This window comes from Oreochromis aureus, linkage group 6 (assembly GCF_013358895.1).
Source record: "Oreochromis aureus strain Israel breed Guangdong linkage group 6, ZZ_aureus, whole genome shotgun sequence".
Taxonomy (NCBI): Eukaryota; Metazoa; Chordata; class Actinopteri; order Cichliformes; family Cichlidae; genus Oreochromis; species Oreochromis aureus.
In genome coordinates, this window is record NC_052947.1 from 29,819,411 (window position 1) to 29,842,608 (window position 23,198).

Genomic DNA, 23,198 nt, shown 5'->3' on the forward strand with positions numbered 1-23,198 from the left:
AATTCCAAACCTTGCGTTCAGTTTTCATTTACACAATATACTCAGTGTACAAATCTTTCCAGAAGAGATGTGCAGCGTTCCGATTTTCCCCCACCATATTTGACTACGTGTAAAGTCTAACTACGTCATCCCTATGCGCAATTTCGTTTAATTCTACGTTGTTGCCGGGTTTCTTGACGTATCTTGGCATTCCCCTGGAGTAATGATAAAGCTTAGGGGAAAAACTCAACCAATTGCATTTCCGGGTAGGGTTGAATAAAATAAAAGCTTAAAAGTATGCACAATTGTCTTTTTAGCTGCTATAGGACAGTAATTTCACAAGGGCAAAAATAATACACACACAAACACACACACACACAACCCCGTTCAGCTATCTTAGTGAGGACCTTCATTGACATAATGCTTTCCCTAGCCCCTTACCCTAACCCTAACCATTGAAAATGAATGCCTAACCCTAACCCTGACTCTAAACCTAATTGTAACCCTGACATTAAAACCACATTTTGGGCCTCAAAAATGCCTTTAAATGCCTTCAAATTTGTGAGGGCCGGGTTGTGTGTCCTCACAAGTGACTGTTGGTTCTCACAAGTGTAGTAGAATGTAGATTTCGGTCCTCACAAAGATAGCTAGACAGGAACACACACACACACACACACACACACACCCGGTATTGTTACAGATTGTGTTGTTGAGTCCCGCGTTGATCGCTCTCGCTTTTATTTTGAAGGTCCAAACTATGTGCATCCGGTGTCGTCGCGATTTGCTTAATGTTTGTGTTAGCTTGAAACCCCCTCGTGTGGGAGTACCAATGTACAGTACTGGGGACGGTAACCACAGAAACCCAAAAGCGGAATAGAAAAAAGTGTGGCCATCGATGGTTTTAGCGTGAGATGAGGACGGCGTTTCTGGAGGATTCATGGTGAGTGTCTGTAAGTCGATGTCCACAACTATATGATTAAAATGATGGCTACACAAATGGAAACTTCACGGAACTTTAGTATATTTTCGCCAGCTAACCTTAGCTAGCTTGGAGTGTTAGGCCACTCCGAAACGTGTGTTCACGTTTTGGGAATTGTCCGGATAAGGTGTCACTCACTCAAACTGGGAAACACCACGCTGTTATGAGTGTGCTGGTGTTAGCAGCACTCTTAGCTCATTTACTGTATTGATTTTTAACGTGCTAGCTAACCCTAGCATAAGTTTCTGGCTAAACCAGTCGACAGCCGCCCCCATTTAAAACAGTTAAACTTCCTTGAGACAGCAATTCGTTTGAACATGAGGCGAAAATAACAAATTAGTCCGATTGTACCCGCCCGAGCGTGTCTTAAATTCTTTAAACATTATTTTACGTTTAAAAAAGTCCGAAGGCAATCATTTTAATCTTGATCTAGTCTAAAAGATTTTTGGTTGCAGTAGGATGACTTTCTGCAACTGAGTTCAGCGATACGTAGACGTGATTAATTTTTATATAGAAATCAGGGCATGCACTTGCAAACTTGCATTATGTAAGAGGCTGTTAAGTTAACGGTCACTCACTGGGTGTCCCTGTCCCCTCTAAGCTTTACTGGCGCGTGTATATTTTTACTGACCTTCTGAAAACAACTGAAATTTTTTTTATAATGTTTAATGTTGGGATTAAGTGTGTTATGTTGCACTGATTGCGCCGGCCACCTATAAAACATCAGCCACAAGAGCACTGATGTAATTTGAGCACGTGGGTGTGGATGAGAGCTCCAGTTAGTGTAACCACATCTACAAGACACCAGTGGTAGGACTGCCCTAAAAAGCTTGCTTTCTTAAAAACGACATTAGATGGCAGTGTGGTATTAATGTAATTGTCTGAACTGGATGACTTGAAGATGATGGTTGAAGATGGTTGGTTGGATAGAATACCCTGTCCATATTTTAGATGTCTGAATGTCGTGTATAAGCCTTTAGAAGACTAGTGAATGAATATCATAATTGTAAAGTAAAGACTCTATAATAATACAAAGAAAACAGTAGAAAACAACCCCAACAGTCATCTGACCCCCTATGAGCAAGTACTTTGGATTTACAGGAAGAAACAGACTCAGGAAGGCATGGATATCTGCCGTGAGCAGTCGGGGTTATGAATGAGTGATGTAAAGGTAAAATAAAAATACCACTAGAGTAATGGATTGAAAATTGTAATACATTTATAAGGTATTCCTGCATATATTCAAATAGGTGTGATTACATAGCAAACCAGTAAAGAAGGGTGGAAGCAGGATGTGTGCACATTTCCTGATTTATTGCTTTGTTTGCTCAGAAAAAGTATGGGACTGGTTGCTGCATATTTAAGAGTCATTTATAATTGTGTTTTATGATGTAAGCTCCACCACCACTGTCCCACCCTTGTAGATAATTGTAGACAAGCTGCATTTACTCTCGGAACGCTTTAATATGTTATGAGGAGGTTAAAAAAAAAGTGTTGTGACAGTCTCCAGTATGAGGACGATCGGGTGTGTGTTCTTTTGTATGTCTGTTTGTTCATGTGTGTAGGTGTGTCTGTAAGTCTTTAAAGAGCGTGAAGAAAAGCGAGTAGAACAAGATAATCAGTGCTGACAGTTGGCCTGTCCTTTGATGCCACGTTTACTGCTGCAGAAAACAGATGTACTGATGGTTTAGATGTTTAAAAATAATGTTAATAAAAATTCAGTATCCAACATAACAGCTCTGGGTCCGTGGCTCTGAGCTTTACTGGTCCATGTATATTTTTACTGGCCTGCTGAAAACAGCTGAAAAAATGATAATGTTTAAATATTAAAGCAGTTTAATTAATGTATTCTTTAATTTTGTAACTGTGCATCTACATTGAAACTAATCTTGAAACAGTGGATGTGGTATAATCTGTCAGGGATTGGAGGATTTCTGGGCTGAAAGCTTCATGGACAGAGAAATAGGGAGCTATCGAGTGGGCTATTGGCTGTGTGCTGGAAATCTCTGTACAACATGTTCAAGTCATGTACAGCACGCTGTAAAACAATGTCCACACAGGAAGACCCTTACATTCAGTTCTTGGTTTATAGGTTAAGTGTAATGGGGAAAAAAAAACCCAGATTATTCATGAGCCCTTTTACTCTCTTGGTCTTACCTGGGAGCTGCTTTTGACTCTGTATTGCTATTTTTGTGTTATTTGCCAATCAGCACACCTGATCTGTATAATTTGTATACCAGGATGTTCCAGCTGTATGCGGATGGTAATGTATTTACATAGTCCTTCGACAGCTTGTTAAGGCAGTGCAAACCCTGATGTCAAATATTTAGCTATCATGTGCCATAACCATGCGACAGTACCGTAAGTTTGGTAATAATATTCTCAATGGAAGTGTCACTAAGGTTACACCGTAGCTGTCTTTAAGGTACTTGAACTGTCGTTTTGTCAGGCTTTATTTGCAGTTTTTATGAGCAGTGTGCAGGAGAGAAGCAATCATGTGATTACGTCTGGGCTTAGTTGTGACTGCTCCCTATTCTTTGGAAGAGGGTGTGCTATACTGGTTGGCATTTTACCACTCTGTTACATAGATTGGTAATAAAAGAAAAGCCTAGACTGTAAATAAGGTCCTGTTGGCATTTTGGCAGCCATATTTAATAAATGTTTGGTGTGGACTTTGGCCTATTTGTGTATTTGCAAACATTTTAACTGCACAACAGAACTACAGAAACTGGGTACCTTTGAAAAGGAAAGCAGTTAGATCAACTTTTAAATTCAAAGATTACTGTCATGAATGAAGAGTGTTCTTCATGTGGATTTCTTTGTGTTGCAACATGTTTACTTAGGGCAAAGCAGGAAGTACTTCCTTCTGTGCTTTTTAATGAAGACTTTATATATCTGAATGAACAATTTAGCTGCTACTGTTCCTATTTTTCAGTGTTCTGTGACTTTTTTTTCCCTGTAAATAGATAATTTCCCTAAGTTACCTTGAACTCCTATGCAAATTGAGTGAAGCAGGATCCTGCAGGTCCCTGAACTACTTAAATAAACAAAGTCCTACAGAGCCAGTGAGCACTATGACTCTGAATCAGGTATGGCAGAATGGAGTAGGGTGCATCATATTTGTGTCGGTTTTAATTTGAACTCCTAAAGTAAATCAATCTTATGGGAGTAGGCGGCCACTTGGGACGGTTTTGACACATGAGGTAACAGCCTGCAGACACATTCCAAGTTCAGCTGTAACTTTTCAAGGGTTTGTCTGTGCCAGTTAGTGGGTTAGGGCATGCAACCAGTCTTTATCAGATGATAAAAAATGCTTTAAAAGTCTAAGAGTTGAAATAAGACAACACTTGCAAGGTTCCTGTCATTGTATTACAAGCCATATGACTAGATAAGAAAACTAAAATGTTGGTCTAGGTCCATCTCTCTTGTCACACACTGACAAGAGAGATGGACTCTTCCCTTCTCTTTCCTCATGAACACAGACTGTAACTCAGACAAGGGAGGCCTACAGTTCTGTAGTTGTTCGGGATTCTTTTGTGAGCTCTTGGATGAGTAGACAATAGAGTCTTATTTTGATTGGCTGGCCACTCCTGGGAATGTTCACCACTGTTCCAGGTTTTCTCTATTTGTAGATAATGGCTCTCACCATGGCTTGTTGCAGTCCCAAAGCCTTAGAAATGGCTTTGTAACCCTTTTCAGACTGATAAATCTCAATAACTTTGTTCTCATTTGTTTTTGAGTCTCTTTAGATCATAGCAGTAGCAGAATAAGTTGTTTGGCATTAGCACAGAAGATTTTCATCGGTGCAACACAACTCTGTTATTTAACCAAAAAATATATTTTCCTTACAAATGTAAAACATACTGTGAATAAGCATTTTTACAACAAACAAATAATCAACCAAACACAAATTTACTTACTTCTTGTGCTAAGTTATATAAGTGATTTCTTGAGCCAGCAGGTTAACAGTCAACAGCTCTTGAATGAGTTGACAATAGACTCTTATTTTGGTTGGCTGGCCACTCCTGGGAATGATCACTACTGTTTTATTTTTAGTTTTATTTCAGAATATATGCTTTCTTTGATCAATATAATAGCAGTGAGAGATATTTAGATATTTCAAAACCTCTTTAAGCAACTTAACAATGTGTTACACTTCCTTTTCTTTTAACGTGTTGTGAACTTGGGAAGCTTGTTGTACAGGTTGCAGGTATCGCCCGCTTAGCTGTTTTGCACTGCCTTTGCATATTATTGATTTTGCATAGAAAAATGCATTACATTCAGAATTATTTTTATTTATTAAATAGCATAAAGACCAATATATTTCAGAAATAAGCAGTTATCTCTTTGTAGATCTTCTAAGATTTGGAGATGAGTGCACTGTCACATTCAGTGATTGATATGGCTGGCTTTTGAACTGTACACAGATTTCAAGCTAGATTCTCCAACTCCTCTTTAGCGTGTTTTTAAAAATACATTCAAATTTTGGTATTAGACCATGTAGCTTTTAGCTTTACCTATTCATCTTCAGTGAGCTTGGGCCCAGGCAAAGCAGGATCCCTTTACAAATGGTATAATATTTGCGTGTTTGCATGGTAAAGTGTTAGCTGTTTTTGCAAGGACGAGCAGTTTCCTGATATTGTGGTGATTTTTCACTATTGTACCGTATCTGTTTTCATGGCTTCCTTAAAGATGTTTTAAGATATGTAATGCATAGTGACCTTTCTGTCAGTTGTGAAATGTCCCTCATTCATGACTTTAATTGAAATATATTGTACGGTTGCTTTCTCTCATGATTCTTTCTCAAGTCTCATCCCCTATAAGGAGAATGGTCAAAACCTGTCTGAACATAAGAATTGCCTGAGTTGCACACGTCTGCTTAGAAAAGGTTAATAATTAGACCCTCCACTGAATGTAACCTTTCCCTACTGGTCAGTTACGAGTCGAGGTTGGTTGTTTGTTTCCAGCTATTTGACTTTTAATAAATACTTTCAGCTTCACAGGATCGATAGTGTGCTGCTTTAAATGAGAATGTTGCATGTTTTTAGGCACATGGCCCAGCACTGATGACCTCGTTAATTATTCAGAGATAGATAAAGCATCGTTAGGGCCTAACGGTAAATTTCAATCTGTTTTTTCTTCTTCTACTGAAATAGGTGATCTGTGACACAGACTAAAAGATTAGTTGTCAAATAATTTGTTAAACATATTGTTGTAGTCTGTTTTGTTTTTTATTCCTTATAATTTTTTGTCTTTTTTTTTTGCAAAAGTAAAAATATATTTGTAAAGTTAATATGTTTATATCTATAAATTCAAAGTCAGTATTTGCAGTAGCGGTTATTGTATCAATATTTTGTGCATAGACGTTTCCTGTAACTATCCCTACTATGACCCCTTTGATCATTCATTTAAATTGAAATAATTTATGTAGTTCAATTCAGTTTGTGCAGTTCAATTCAATTTCATGAACAACGCTGACAGCAGATTTGGTTTGATAATTACTGAATTAATTGGAGTAAAATTCTTGCCGCTCTTAAATATACAGTGGCAGCTCAACACTATTTAAAGCTGCTTTAATATTTTTGAAATTATTAGTAAATCATTACTATGTGTTTTCATTTTAGTTTAACATTGCATAGACTTCTTTTTTCATTTTTTTTAATAAAAACGGGGTCATGAAAAAAAGCACTTAATAATTTCATGTCTAATACTACAATAGCGAATTATGTTATTTCATCATAATAGCTAGAGGTAGATGATACAGAGTATGAACTGCCGAGCCATTCTCCTTCATTGTTTGCTGTCACATACTTGGTGAATCATTGGCATTATTTCAATTGAACCCTACCCTCGTCTCCTACAGCTCCTCCCCCAGCTCTATGTCTGTGTCGGGCTACCTCTCTCACTTCCTTTCTCTCCTGCTGTGTGCTGGGTTGCGCATGCCCTCCCTTCGTTCCTTAATACGTCCGTGATAACGGCAAAAACAAATCCTTGGATAATAAAAAAATAATAATAACAATCAAAGATTGCTTTTTATCCAAGAATCTGTAGAGGTGTGGCATGGATAAGCATCTGGGTTCTGTGCAGATAAGTCCTCACGTAAGTCAGATGGGCCTTTTTCTCATTTAGCATGATTCCATTTATGTATTTTTTTTGTTTGTTTGTTTTAAATCATCATCTGATTATTGCTGCTCATTTTGTTTTCTCCCATCTGTATGTTGAGCATCTCTGTCTGCCTCCTATTGCTGTGTCATTCCTGCCTTTGCGTTCTGCATGCATCCCTCCCCCCTCCCATACCATAATGCTGGCTGCTGATGCTGTCTTGTGATGCTTGAGTGGAACCAACCACATGCTGAATAAAATTTATGGTTAATCACAGGATTTACCAGTGTATGTAACACCAGAATTAATGTTGATTTGACTAAATCACAGATATAAGACTTGGCATGAATACTTGGTTGAAATTGGGTTGAAGAATATGGTACACCACACTGCTGTGATGGCTGACTGAATTCTTAATAATTAAAGTGAGGGTGCCTTTTCCTGCAGCAAAGCCCTCATTCTAAACGAAAAGTAGGCAGCTTTTCTATTAATTAACAGTTAACAGTGCACATCATCCGCATTTCTTTCAAGGTACTTGAGTTTTGGAGGCAATGATGGAAAGCTACAAAGTGCTACTGAAAACATACACTATATTTGAAAGATGTAGAGGTCCAGGCCTAAAAGTGAAGCCAATGTGGATACATCTTATACCTGCTATCTTAGCAGAAGGAAGTGGATTGTGTAGAACCCTATACATGGAAAATGGCGCTAATACCCAATTTGATTTGGGACCCCAGTAAACACTTTCAGTTTAGCTCAGTGGCTAGTTTCATGTCTCTGTACTTCAGAGTAGGACCACCTTATGATACTTCAGCTTCTCAGTCTCAAACCTTGATTGTCAGATGTGGTTTCATACACTGAAGCTGCAGTTACTTCTTCAAGGCAATCCTTTGCTTACTAGTTTCTCTTGTGTTATTTTCATTAAACTCACAAGTTTGCAACAGAGGCAGCATAATGGTAACAACACACTGACCATCTGCGAGTTGCTAGCTGTATGTTCTGTGGAAGAAATATTGGCTAAAGTTTTAGATTTTTTGGTTTAAAATTGTGTTAGCACCTGACAAACACAAGACTGTTGATTTAGGGCTAGATGCTAACAAGTGAAATGTTTAAATCTTTACCTTTGTACTCGAATGCCAAGGAAAAGAAAGTGTTGAGCATCACAGCATCACTGCAATAGTTACATTTTTGCATAACAATTGACTAACTTGGTTGTAATTTCATATTCAAATCTTTCTGAATTTCAAGATGTATTTGCATGTTTATATTTAAAAATACAACAACAACTAAAAACACATCTTTTTAGAAATGCATTTTGTTAACTTTTGTCTGTTTCTGTTTTATACTTTGTCATCCCTTTGTGAAGCACTTTGTGATCTTTTTATCTAGAAAGGTGCTATATGAATAACATTTCACTTACTTTACTAAAAATGGGTTTAAATAATTTGAATAACATCTATTTATGATTTTATTCAGATTTAACACTATACTGTACACTATACATTGCCCTTGGTGCTAAACTAATTTCCCCTTGTGGGACAATAAAGTATTGAATTGAATTGAATACCAACTTGTTTTTTCCTCCAATCTGTAGCCATTATTCTATAAACCAGAGATTATAGAAATTGATAAAATTAAGAACAAATTTGACAGCCTGGAACTTTTACCCCTTATGTAAATTGGTCTTATTTATCTTTAGTGACATGGGAAGATGAATGCCAAGATTTGAACAGGCTCATCTTTTACTATTATGTTTTTAGGTGTGTCATTTATGTGCATATTGCTTCCCTTAAATGACGTCATTAAGACTAGCAGGACCTGGAACAACCTGTTTAAGCAACAGAAAGACACAGATGATGTTTCTTAGACAGTACTACAAGGCAAGATCAACACACCCCCAGGGCATTTTACATTAGCAGTCAGGATAAACAGCCAAACAAAGGTTTTTAACCCAGGTTAACTTAACCCAAGTGTCTTGGCAACCAAGCTAAAAGGAGCATTTCACAGGTCATATGACCTCCACAGAAAATGATCCCTATGAGTGCCAGCTGTTCTACAGAGGTTATCAAATGGTGATTAAAGAACAAATAATAAACCAGTAAAATACAACACTGGCAAAAGGAATTGCTGCATAAATGCATACATCTAGTCATTTATCCATTTAAAATCCATTTAAAAAATTGAAGCTTACTGTCCCACAGTTTAATAAATGAGACATGGAAATTAGTTTGTTGGTAGATAAAAGTGAAATCAATTTCAGGGATTGAACAGACATTCTTGGTGTGTATTAGTAGCTATAATTCACTGCATTAACTGCATTCAGTTAATGCAGTTTAAAATAGTTGCATTAAGAATGAATTGGTCAATAGGTGGCGATTTGTTGCTGCTGATCTCTAATCTTATAGCACAGAAAACCCCAGGTTAACCATAAGGTTATCGGGATAAGCCAAAATCCTGATTCATAATAAAGGCCTCTGGACAATCCCCCTGTTAATACTTATATTGTCTATGGCTGCCTTTTTGTTGCAGTTGAACTACCTGGACACAGGACACATTTTAGAGTTGGTCCTTCTGAGTTGCAGAATTATGATTTGGATATGTTTTTACTATGTTAAAACTTGAAGCAAATTATATACACCGTCCAAATTGTTAGTCTTGTAGCTTTGTTAAGCTCTTTCACAGAACATCTCAAGCACATTATGGATAAACGGGATTTTGAAACCTTCATCCATGCCACGGCTCCTCCCCCACCTTATCCTAGACTTGAGAAAAAAAGGATTTCATTTTATTTTTTGAGACATTGTAATTTGAACAACTAAATGTAATGTTTTGGCTTATCCAGATAATTTTGTAGTAAAAAAAACAACAACAACAAGAACACAAGGGGTTAAAACTAAAGGTATTTCACTTACTAGGGTATATCACCCCTGAAAATATGCTGGAGAGCTGAACTGCCCCATAGATTGTTATGTTCAAGATTAGAGGGCATGCCTCTAAACCAGCTAAACTAGGCCTATGTTTGAATTTTTTTTTTTTTTTTGTAATTTTTCAATACTTGCTCTGTAAAGTCTCTGTCTTCTAGATGGGGTGTAATACTGTGTTAACTTGAATTTTACAAGCTTCTTTCTTTGCTTTAATAGGCTGGATTTAATCAACTAAATTATAGAGCTCGCATTCATACAGCACTTTTCCTTTATCAGTTAGACGGCTGCTTTGGCTACAGCAGCAAATTGATTTCACAATGTGTTATGTATTCCATCCCAAACTTATTATGAATATTATATGTTACCAGCACTAGTCATATACCTCATTTGCCTAAATATATAGACACTTAGACTGGTAAAACACAACTGATATGATTTCTTCCTTGCCGCAAATAGAAGCAGTATTGTTTAGTGAATAAACAAAGCTATCATCAGTGAGGAATTCAGCACATTATATTTCAGCTTTGTTGGAGGAGCTATAAATCCTTTAAAATTACATATTGCATGATCTGGTATTTATTCAGAATGATGGTTGAAGGGAAGAGAAGCAATAGATCTTTTTCATAGAAGACAGTATGACATTTTACATTTAAAAAGTAATATCAATTATGTCTTTGCCAATCCAAAGTTCTTGCATACGTCTTTCTGTGTTTCTGTTAAGCTGAAAGTGTTACCAGCTACATAGCTGGTGTTACAGGTTTTCTTAAGTCACATTACTAGGTGCGTCACATTGGCCTTGTAAAGTAAAGCACTGCTGTAGAGCATGTTTTCCGTCTGTGAAAGAATGTGTTAGCGTATATTCTTAATGTTAAATATGAATCATTTTTAGTGTGGTTTTATTTATTTTCATGCTTCAGCCTCTGAATATTTGGAAGGCCCAAGTGAGTATGATCTGTTGGTGTTGTGTGTAACGAAAATAATGTATAAGATAATAGTTTACACATTCTTATCTTGATCTTACCTACACCGTTTGCATTTTTCCCCCAGGAGCAGTATTTTCTGAGAATGCAAAGGAACAAAGAGAAGAAATCAATGGAAAAGATGGAAGAGTCAAATCAGGTGTGATTTTGTGTCTTGGCTCAATGAAAAAATTTAATTTTAAATATGTCTATAGTTGTCGTGAAGCATATACATATGTAGCATGTAGCTGAAATGCAAGGATGTGTGGAGATGATAATATTCCTTCAGACCTCAGTGAAATAACTGAGAGGAATGCATGTCTTTGTTTTGCATACTAAATTAAAATGAAAAAAATGTCTGCGTGTGTCTCTGTGTGCATGTTATGGTTACACTGTTTTCTGGTTTAGTGTAAGAGGAAACTGAGGGTGTGTGTGGCAACATGCAACAGAGCAGATTATTCCAAGCTGGCCCCCATCATGTCTGGGATCAAATCCCACCCAGAAGACTTTGAACTGGAAGTTGTGGTGCTTGGTTCACATCTCATTGATGACTACGGGTAAGACGACCCAACTTTTTTCCTTTGCAAATTCCACTTTTTCCTTTTCACTTGTGGACCTTCATAAAATGCTCACAAAATAGCCAGCAATATTTTGTTTGCTCTGTGACCTGTAAAGTAAATTAACCCTCTAGAGTTCACGGACACACCAGTGCATCCAAACCAAATAACTGATTAACTAGGAGTAGCAAGACGCACCCTCACTGAGTCTCCATTCCAGCTTGTGTAAAAAGTGCAAACTTCAAACTTTATAACTGTTTTAAATTGTGTGCCAAGGAAAATCAGACTTAGGATAAATCAATGACAACATACTTTTTCTTGAATACTGTCATAATATAGTGTAAAAAGTGATATTCTAAGGCAAGCACTTTCAACCAATCAAAAAATTACATGGCAACTCATGGGATTTGGTTGCTGAGGAAAAGATTACAGTTGTGGAGTGAAGGCAAAAAAACATTGATATCAATAGTGAGTTTTGAGATTTGTGATGTTTAGCCAGTTTTGGTGTGTAACAGATGGGATTCGAACTTTTGTAAAGGAGTCAAACAACTGCACAGACAGTACAACAATAGTCTGTGTTAGGGATGGGTATCGTTTAGGTTTTATCCGATACCAGTACCAAACCGGTACTTTTGAAACGGTGCTGGTGCTTAAACGGTGCTCGAACCGGTGCTTAAAGAATGGAGAACACAAACTTTGTCTAAAAACCTCTCATGTTCAGCTGTTTTTTTGTAAAAAGATAACAATGTTAGCCTTTTCTGCAGCTATAGGGGATTTATGGCATCACTCCTGGCTGGAAGCAGTGCTTAATCAATGGAAAAAACACAAACTTTGTCCAAAAACGTCTCATGTTTAGCTGTTTTTTTGTAAAAAGATAACAATGTTAGCCTTTTCTGCAGCTATAGGGCATATATGGTATCACTCTTGGCTGGAAGCAGTGCTTAATCAATGGAAAAAACACAAACTTTGTCCAAAAACCTCTCATGTTTAACTGTTTTCCACTTTTTCTTTGATCATTTTAGCCTTTTTGGCCAGGGTGAAGGGAGTATCTGCCATCAAACAAGAAGACAGCCGCATGTAACTACGACGGTGTTTGCTAGTTCACCTTACATGCATTAATGTAATAATGTGGTTAGCGTACTCAACGTAAATTACACATGAACAACATGAAGCTACTCACGCAGAGGAGAACGGCTGCTGCTGCCATCATCATCCGATAACAGGCACCACACCCGCAGTAGATGTGCTCGGTGTGAGGTCTCGCAGCAAGCTATCAAATACGGCGCATTTCTCGGCTTTTAACAAAATGCTATACGTCGCCAGGTGTTTCATCAGATTCGAGGAGTTACCTCCTTTGCACAGAATCACCTTAAAGCACTTTGCATCTTTTGCTGTGAAGTACAGCCAGACTTTGACCGCTTCGCCTTGGGCATTTTTAATCTGTAGCTCTGCTCTAAAAGAACGTACGTACCTGGGCCCGCCTACTACGCTTGCAAAGGTAAAATGATTGGCTAGAATCCAAAGTGTATGACATCTCAAGAAAAAAAAGCACCGAAATAAAGCACTGAAATGTGCGCTGCTTTTCGGTCTGGTTACTACAGTTTATGTCAGAACCGGTGCCATAATGGCACCAGATACCGGTACCCATCCCTAGTCTGTGTGTTTTTAAGTAAGACATAGTATGTAAGCCTAGAATATTCATAGAGACATGTCATATTTGCCATATTCACTCAATATTTGTGTGCAAAAGATAACTCAGATAACTTGGTCAGCATTTAAAATTTGAATCTCACATTGCCAAGTTCCAAAATAAGCGTCCAGTCTTTTTTTCTTGCAACTCAAAAACATTGCAAAAATTAAACCTTTGTTGCCATCCCATAATTTGGAACTTTCAGTACACATTGTGCTGTTTGCAGCTTACTGAAATGTTTTGTTTTTGCAGGAACACTTTTCGGATGATTGAGCAGGACGACTTTGACATTGGCTCAAAGCTCCACACTATTGTGAGAGGAGAGGACGAGGCTGCCATGGTGGAAAGTGTTGGGCTGGCACTTGTAAAACTCCCTGATGTTATACAGAGACTGAAACCTGACATCCTGGTCGTACACGGTGACCGTTTCGACGCTCTCGCTTTGGCAACTGCTGCAGCATTAATGAATATTAGAATACTTCACCTGGAGGGAGGAGAGGTGAGGAAACCCAGTTGAACAGTTTCTCCTTCATTAGAGGCAATTCAAATTTTTGAAAGCAGCACACATTGAAAAGAAAATTAAAATATGGGGGTAATATTGCATCATAAGTACTTACATTTTTTATGCATTCTACCAGTGCAGAATCTTTTCTTCTTCTTTTTGTTTTTCCCCTCAACTGTGAATGGCTGATGGGCTGGGCAGGTGGACAGCTTGGACACCCAACTATGTCATAACAATATTTCGAAAGCTGTCACCTAGGGTTTTCTAATTCATACAACAGGTGCATCTTCAAAAAAAAGTCAGAGGAGTTTGAATATCAGTGATATTGACCCTGAGATCAAGTTCAGAGGTCAAGTTTTCTGGAAATCTTGTTAATGTGATAATGCAAGAAGGGAGTTGCCTACAATTTATAACAAAGGAGCACTGGCTACTGGAGGATGGGGGTGGTTGTATCATTATTATTATTTTCACTTGTTTTTTTTAACTCTTATCCTGTGGTGCTTGTTCCAGGTTAGTGGTACGATTGATGACTCAATCCGCCATGCCATCAGTAAACTGGCCCATTACCACGCCTGCTGCACACGGATGGCAGAGCAGCATCTCATAGCTATGTGTGAGGACCACTCTCGTATCCTCCTTGCTGGCTGCCCTTCTTATGACAAGCTGCTATTGCCTCATCACAGAGAGGACTACATGGATATCATCAAAAGCTGGTTGGGTATGCAGAAATGTATTCACAGGACAAAAATATTTAATGAGAAATGAGTCTATGTTTGTATTTTATGTGATATTTGCATCTTGCAGGTGACAAGGTCCAGGAAGGTGACTATATTGTGGCATTACAGCACCCAGTCACGACGGACATCCAGCATTCTATTAAAATCTATGGGCTGATGCTGGATGCGCTGATTTCCTTCAACAAGAAGACCCTTATCCTCTTTCCTAACATTGATGCCGGTTAGCTCCACCTGTGGTCACTGTTTTTAAAGTCCTCTTTTGAATTAGGTTTGAACACTCCAACAAAAATTGAGGAAAATAACATAAGCATTTCTCCTATAAACAGGAAGTAAGGAGATGGTACGTGTTATGCGGAGAAAAGGGATTGAGCAACACCCTAACTTCCGAGCAGTGAAGCACATTCCTTTTGAGCAGTTCATCCAGCTTGTGTCGCATGCTGGCTGCATGATTGGAAACAGCAGCTGCGGGGTACGAGAGGCTGGGGCCTTTGGCACACCTGTCATTAACCTGGGAACAAGACAAACAGGCAGAGAAACAGGTAAGTGTAACAAGAATGCCAGTTGTCCTGAGCTTATCTCACACAAAGCTTCATAGGAGCTAAACAAAGGCGCATCTTTTTCTTCTTCTTCTTTTTTTTTTTTTAAAGTCATGCAATATCAAAAAGAAAAGGTGAAAACAAGTTACAGCAGGAATGATTATCCCATCATGAACTTTCTCATACTATTCCCACATATAAGATCTTAATCCCATCTCAAGGAGCCAGACACCCAGTACTATTAGTAGACAGTCAGGTCATCATAGTCCAAAAGACTCCACTGAGACTAATCTAAAATTTATTTTTTTTAGAATATCTTAATGATTGAGTAATATAATATCAGTATGTGTGGTATAGCCGGAAAGAATCATTTGCTGCGATCAAGCAGCAAAAGATTTGGCAAGAAGACAAAAATGTCATTGGTCTTTCATAAAGGCAGTTTGTTACCTGACACGAGTTATAGTCCTTGAATATTTAAAGGGTTGAGGCTGCTGGAAGACAAAATAGTACAAAAGCATCAAGGTTATTTTCCTCAACCTACCAAGCTGTATTGTTCTGCTAAATCTGCCTCAGGTTGTTTTTCTTTTTAACTTGATGAAATGTTTTTTTCTGGCAGGTGAAAATGTTTTACATGTCAGAGATGCCGACACTCACAATAAAATCTACCATGCTCTGGAGCTGCAGTTTGGAAAGAGATACCCCTGGTATGGCCAGTGTACTATCTTCATTTGTCCCCTGGGTGTTTGACCAAATTTTTAACTGCTTATTTTCATTCTTTCAATGAAAGAACTGCCGTATATTTTAAATAACTTTACTTACAGTGCCAGTTAAAGTCCCGTTGAACAGGATTTCAAAAGTATGTTGGAAGTTTACAGTCTGTCATTATCAGTTTGTCACATTGAAGTTGTGTGACCTGTTTTTCCTCTGCCAGCCAGTACTTTATTTGGATATCTATCAACTGATTCCAATATAGTGCCTGTCAAACATTTTGAATGGAACTGTCCTGACTTCCCTACTGAGCACTGATGAATTGTATTTGTTAAAACCCTTAAAGATATTACAAGTACCAGGAAATGACAGGACGTATATTCTATGGTATGTTTAACATGACGTGTTTTTTCCAGAATCAGGTTGGGCTCATTAACCTACAGAAAAAATGTGGATGAATGTTATATGCACCTGTGATTATTGTGCGCAGTCTTAGAAAGAAGAAAACTGTGTTACTTTACCAAACTGTCCATCTGTAAGGCAGATTTTATCCAAATTATTCTTTAAAAATATGTTTATGGCAGAGTCACTGTCTGTGACATAATTGGGGAAAAAAAAAAGGTTTGAGAATTAGAAGTTAATAATGTAACAGTGGGTTACACTGAACTGTATTTGGAGTCAAAACAAAATTTTAAAAAATGTTTATATTAGCATAATGCAAACACACAAATATTTATCTATTTATTTATTTGTTTGTTTGTTTAAATCAGTTCTAAAATTTATGGTGATGGCAACGCAGTGCCTCGTATTCTCAAGTTTCTCCGTTCTATTGACCTGGACGAGCCTCTCCAAAAGACCTTCTGTTTCCCTCCTGTGAAAGACCCGATTTCCCAGGACATTGATCACATCCTAGAGACCCAAAGTGCTTTGGCCGTCGACCTGGGAGGGACCAACCTCAGAGTGGCCATTGTCTGCATGAGGGTAGGCTGGATGAACACTAAACTTTAAATGTCTTTTAAATGGTTTTCATTTTCATTTTCAAAAGCTTTTGTCTGTTCTGCTGTTTTGCTTTGTCTTTTAAACTTTTCCAGGGCACCATAGTGAAGAAATACAGCCAGCCCAATCCAAAGACTTTCGAGGCCAGAATGGAACTCATATTAAAGATGTGCAATGATGCCATGCGGGATGCTGTGGGCCTTAACTGTAGAATACTTGGTGTTGGTATGAAACACATTAATACTACAACACATTTACAACAAAAAAACAGCACAACACTTTCAGATTTACTTCTGCTCTTTAGGAGTGTCCACTGGTGGGCGTGTAAACCCCCAAGATGGTGTGGTCCTACACTCCACAAAGCTGATTCAGGAGTGGTCTTCTGTGGACCTAAGAACGCCCATATCAGATGCTTTACACCTACCCGTCTGGGTCGACAATGACGGCAACTGCGCTGCACTGGCAGAGAGGAAGTTTGGTCACGGCAAAGGAGTGGAGAACTTTGTCACAGTCATCACAGGAACAGGTGAGAAGTTTTTGTTTGTTTTTTTTTTAAGTTTTGCAGATGAGGATCTTCATCTATTTTTATGATAACTGTGAGCCCTGTATGAATTGAAAGAAACTGCGATGATGATTTTTACAGCCTTAAATAATATTTACTGCCTTACTCTTTTTGTAAATTACATCGTCTAGTTATTTAAGTCTCAGGAAGTAAATATCTTGACTCTGTGTGCAGGTATTGGAGGAGGAATTATCCATCACAATGAGTTGGTCCATGGTAGTACCTTCTGTGCTGCTGAGCTGGGTCACATCATGGTTTCCCTGGAAGGCCCAGAGTGTATGTGTGGCAGCCGCGGCTGCATAGAGGCCTATGCATCCGGGATGGCCCTTCAGAGAGAGGCCAAAAAGCTGCATGATGGTGAGCGATGTTTTTTTGTTTTGTTTTGTTTTGTTTAGTGCATATTGGCTATGCACTTACCAACACTTGGCTCTAGAAACCCTTGAAAATGTAAAAATTGAAATCTCTCCACAAAACGTAAGCAAAATAATTCTTTATCCAGCAGCTTTTAGCATCTTTTACAAATGTTCTTACCGATAGCGGAGCAACAGAAAGTGCAACTAAATATTACACCATCAACTTGTTTTTTTAATAGAGCATTGGCAGGATCGCCTCTAGCAAAATGACAGTTCTTTGTCAGTGTCATCAGGAGCAGGATTCATATCCATTTTGCTCATTACGCTGCTGTCATGATGACAGACTACCCAAGAGTGTGAATGTATTGACACTAGGTGGTAGCAGCAACAACCAGCATTATAGTGCAATAGTAGTGAAAAAGAATAAGTTAAATGTAAGTAGTGTTTACACAGGAAATTTTAAGGAGATGTTAACACATGGCTGCTTCTTTGAGTGATAGAGGTTTAACCTGCATTGGTAGATGGAGTGCTCAACTTTTTATCCCCAATCATGTTTCTGACCTGTTGCCAGTTAATATTAGTATAATCAGTTCCCAACTTATGAGATGCGTTGCTGGCATCAAATTCAAAATGAGCAAATATTTTTCATTAAATAGTAAAACTGCTCTGTTAAAATGTTTGATATGATTTTATATTTTCTGTTGTGAGCAAAATGTGGATTTATGGGTTTGGGAAAGTGTTGTATTGTGTTTTTATTTATTTTTACACAGCAGGCCAGGTTTTTTTTTTTTTGTTTTGTTTTGTTTTTTTGGAATTAAAATAAGATAAGATAAGACTTTATTGATCCCACGATGGGGAAATTTTTGCGTCACCTCAGCTGAGGTACAGATATCAGAAGGAAATACAAAAAAAATACAAATAAGTACAATCAATGAAAAAAGTAAGATAATACACTATATACAATGGTAGCATACACAGTATGTGATTATGGATATGGTTGGAAATATGGAAGACATAAACTATATCGCTTGATATAGCTATTGTACCACTACTATTCCTATTTATAGACATGTACACACACACATGTAAACACTAAATATACATATGTATACATATACATACATATATACCTGCACATGTCCATACACATGGAAGGTCCATTATGCATGAAGTGGTGACTGTGGATGTTCACAGTGTCCAGTGACTTATGACATTGTGATTGAGGAGTTATAGAGTCTAACTGCTGTTGGGATGAATGATCTGCGAAAGCGCTCCTTCCTGCACCGAGGGTGCTTCAGTCTCTGACTAAAGGAGCTGCTCAGCCCACTCACATACTCATGCAGTGGGTGATGTGGGTTGTTCATGATGGATGTCAGCTTTACTAACATCCTCCTCTCGCCAACCACCCCCGCAGACTCCAGGGGACATCCCAGCACGGAGCTAGACCTCCGCACCAGTTTGTCAATCCTGCTCCTGTCCCTGTCCGTGCATCCACTCCCCCAGCAGGCCACTGCATAGAAAAGGGCAGATGCTACCACAGTGTCATAGAATGTCCTTAACAGAGTCCTGCAGACTCCGAAGGACCTCAGTCTCCTCAGTAGGTGGAGTCGACTCTGGCCCTTCTTATACAGGATGTCTGTATTTGTAGTCCAGTCCAGTTTATTGTTGAGGTGAACACCCAGGTACTTATAAGAGTCCACTATCTCAATGTCTTTCCCTTGGATGCTCACCGGTGTTGTAGGGGGTGACTTCCTCCTGAAGTCTATGATCATCATCCCACAATTATGATTGTGTATTTTCTTGATGGGATAGAAAAAATGAACCTTGCGTCTTGTGGTTTTATGTTGTATTTTATACATTTTAAACAAATATATATTTATTGAGTTTTTGTTTAGCAACTCAGTCATACATCACATGTTAATCAGGGAGATTGGTATTATTTAGATAAAACTGTATCCTGCAATGCTGGTTCCTGTTTTTTGTGCTGTAAAGTGAGTTTAAGGCTATGTCCACACGTACACGGGTATTCCCACCCAGGCTTCTAGACTTCTGATTGGCCAACAGTTCTACACGGTTAGGAATATATTGCCACCTGCTGCTTTGGCATCTTCCTAGCAGCATTTTCCTTCGTTTTGGCTTTTACGTGTGGACAGGATGTTTTTTTTAAAAACGAAAACGGAAAATCCACACGTACCCGTGTACGTGTGGACGTGGCCTAAATCCAGCAAAGGAATGAACGATGCCACGAAGTAATTAAGCATAACCCTTCATGTCGTATGTTGCAAATGGCTTCATTCCATTCATCATTATCCATGTTCATACAATTGACCTGTGTGGTGATGTGTGTGGGTTTGTTTATTTGTTTGTTTGTTTTTTTACAGAGGATCTGTTGAAGGTGGAGGGGATGGATATGAAACTCTCAGAGCCAATCACTGCTGCACATCTTATCAATGCAGCGAAAATGGGAAACTCCAAAGCCGACGCTGTTCTGACCAAGGGTTAGTTCACAAAGCACACACAGAGAGAATAGTAGAGAATAGTAGGTTCACCTAGCTTGAAAATGGGGTTGACAATATTTCCACCTCAGCAGTGATCGAGATCAAATTTATTTTCACATGTACACAACAGCCTTCATTCAATTTAAGATAATAAATAATTTACTCGTGGACATATTACTGGGCACCTTACATTACAGTAGGCATTATTTGAGTAAGAGTTCTTCTGTGGGGTTAATACAGCCATGTGTTATCATTTCAAAAATCTCCCCTTTTGTTTTATGAAAGAAATCTCAAAACCTTGCATACACATGTAAACAGATGGAAGTAGGTGGCCTGTTATTTAGATTATGTGGTAATGATTTAGAACATAAATTTTAAAAAAGATATATTTGCCAAAATGTAACTTCCTTATGTGTTCTTACCCTTTGTAGCTGCCACTGCACTAGGTGTGGGCATCATCAACATCCTCCACATAGTCAACCCTTCACAGGTGATTCTGTCTGGAGTCTTGGCCTCTTGCTACCAGGCGCCAGTGCAGCATGTCATCTCGCAGAGAGCGCTCTTCTCTGTCCAAAACATCAAGGTTGTAACATCAGACTTGGAAGAACCTGCTTTACTTGGAGCAGCCAGCATGGTGTTAGACTATGCAACCAGAAGAATATATTAAAGAACAAACTCATTAAAACCTTTAAGGCAGTTTTGTTCCTGTGATCTAACAAACGTACAAATACAGTTGTTGTTCAAAGTTGAAGTCTGTTAGTCAGATTAAAACCTGGAAACGTGTGAAGTGGGAGTGGGTCTAGTGCACAAGCCAGAAATCCCAATTGTACAGTGCCTACAGTAATTAATCTCCAAAAATTATCTGTACAAGCCAGCACCTTCCTTCTGTGCTTGTGATGTGGATGGATGGAATAGTCTGTTATAGAAACCTTGTGACCAAATTATTGCTGAATCTTGCTTCTGTTGCTTTCTTTCTATTCTAACTCTATTCTAACTTTAGTGTTCTATTGGTGTTGTGTGGATGTTCCATTTTGAGTTGTATCTGTTTTCGACATTTACATTTTTAGTTTTTGTGTGTGTGTTGTTGGGTTTTTTTTTTATTAAATAATTTAAAATGGTATTAAATAACTTGAAATATACACCAATCTGTCACAACATTAAAACTACTGTCAGGTAAAGTCAGTAGCAGCAATTATCAAATTTTTCCTTTGTTGGGTGTTCTTCACTTACATGAAGAACACCCAACAATGTGGTTGTAGTCCCCAACAGCAGCACCAGCCTTGCCTTATTACAAAGACTCAAAGGAACCCACAAGACCTAAAGGATTCACCATCAACATCATGGTGTCAGATACCACAGGATACTCCTAGAGTTCACAAATCTCTGCCCCACTTACAGGACAAGTGGGACACGCAGAGTACTAGTTTTAATGTTGTCAGTGTTTGGTGTATTATAAACATAATTAAAACTGCTTTAGATCCATGGATGCTATAGTATAAGAGGTTAAAGGAGAGGGGGGTGTTAAGTTTTACACAGACTTATTATATAGCTGTTATTCTTCTGAAGATGTACATCATGGTTTTTATGTACACCTATATACTGCATTGCACATTACATGCTATTTGTAAGTTTTAATACATTTCTGTGGATGCTTCTTGTTTTATAATGGTCCAGAAAATAGGTTTAAGATAACTGTAAGAAATAGACTTAAGTTAAATTAAGAATTTATTATTCAACTTTTTAGTTTGTCTCCAAAGAAAAACTGAAACTGCATAGCAGTTCAAACATTTTTTCTTTGCGACCTTGAAATGTTACAGTGATTATACCGTACAGCTAAGGTGTCATTTGACCAGATTAAAATATGTACTGTTTAGAAGGAGAAACCTATTTATTCAATGCGTTTTGTTTATTTTTATTAATTTTCAAATTAATAGTTTTGTTTTAAAACTGAAGACATCTAGGTCTTTACGAGTTCTTCACCTGAAATGCTTTTCCGGTGAACCTGAAGGAATTCCCACAAATGTTGAGCACTTCATAGTGGCTCCTCTCCTATCTGTTGACCAGATCAATTTTTGAGATTGACGAACAAACACTGAACACTTTATTGGGTATGCCGATTCATCTGCTTATTGAGGCAAATATCTAATCACGTCACAAAGCTCAGAACTTCTTAAACTTGTTTCATGAACATGCCAGTGTAGTCAAGAAAAGACTCCAAAGTTGCCAGATCTCAATCCAACGCAGCACCTTTGGGATGTGGTGGAAGGGGAAGACTGGCTTCATGGATGTCTAGCCGACAAATCTGCAGCAACTGCGTGAGGCTATCAACATGGACCAAGATGTTTATTTTATCTTGCTGAATCTGTGCCACCAACTGTTAAGCCAGTTTTGAATCTAAAAGGCTGTTAATATTTGTGTAATAAAGAACTTTTAATTACCACCGTCTGCAAGTTTCACTGCCAACAATATGAGATCATGAGGCTGTTTGACACCTGCTTTGTTCCTTTTGCTCATTGATGAAATCAAAAGTAACTTTCAATGACTTTACGATGAAAAAGCAAGAATTTATAAATAGAAGACAAGCCAAAGTTGATAACTTCTGTTAACAAGTTAGGTCTACGTCCAATGTCAAATATAAAGATGAATTGCACTAAAACTTTATGCAAAATTATGCCAGGCAGTATCTTGAAAGAAAGGGCATCTTGTATTAAAGTGTAAGTCTATAAAAAAAATCAAGCTATGAATTTTCATCTCATTTATGACCCCTTTCAAAGCCACCAGACCTTAAAAATAAGTCTGGAATCATGTGTGCCTATTGCCCCATCTTCCTACCCGCAGTAGCCATTTACTGCGACCAGATTTTTAACTGTTAGATGGAGATTTAGACTGTTAAAAGGGAGGTTTTTCTTTCTTTCTACTATTGTCAATACTTGTTTAAAGACGACCATGTGATTGTTGGGGTTTTCTTTGTTTTTTCCTATTATTTGAGAGTCTTTACCTTACAATGTAAACAACAGCAGCCATTTAGATGGAGTCCCCAAGAAAGATGTGCTGTAGGGACTTCAAAGGACAGAAAAAATGTGGTGTCTTATCAGCCATTGGTGATCCAAGGACAC

The 23,198-nt window shown here is 38.1% G+C and overlaps 1 protein-coding gene across 5 annotated transcripts; it reads left to right on the forward strand.

Moving 5' to 3' along the window:
• The first annotated feature begins 762 nt into the window (after window positions 1-762).
• On the forward strand, window positions 763-22,522 carry gne (glucosamine (UDP-N-acetyl)-2-epimerase/N-acetylmannosamine kinase). Of its 5 annotated transcripts, none has more exons than XM_031730943.2 (14): window positions 763-919; window positions 11,032-11,103; window positions 11,352-11,500; window positions 13,443-13,689; window positions 14,203-14,410; window positions 14,497-14,649; window positions 14,756-14,968; window positions 15,582-15,669; window positions 16,444-16,654; window positions 16,765-16,894; window positions 16,974-17,195; window positions 17,406-17,588; window positions 19,966-20,082; window positions 20,514-20,749. In XM_031730943.2, the coding sequence occupies exons 1-14, from the start codon at window positions 917-919 to the stop codon at window positions 20,747-20,749; spliced, it is 2,232 nt and encodes a 743-aa protein (XP_031586803.1). In that variant the 5' UTR covers window positions 763-916. The 5 variants fall into 5 exon arrangements, with proteins under 5 accessions (XP_031586803.1, XP_031586804.1, XP_031586805.1 ...); XM_031730944.2 differs by having other exon boundaries at window positions 785-929; XM_031730945.2 differs by lacking the exon at window positions 763-919 and adding an exon at window positions 4,065-4,161.
• Window positions 22,523-23,198: the final 676 nt, after the last annotated feature.

What these genes read in the sequence shown, in the direction of transcription:
- gne (XM_031730942.2), top strand. Translation starts at nt 7,019, where the DNA reads ATGGATAAGCATCTGGGTTCTGTGCAGATAAGTCCTCAC. An exon ending in TTCACCTGGAGGGAGGAGAG is followed by an intron (nt 13,690 to 14,202) that starts GTGAGGAAACCC and finishes TGCTTGTTCCAG; the next exon opens with GTTAGTGGTACGATTGATGA. An exon ending in TTTGGAAAGAGATACCCCTG is followed by an intron (nt 15,670 to 16,443) that starts GTATGGCCAGTG and finishes TGTTTAAATCAG; the next exon opens with TTCTAAAATTTATGGTGATG.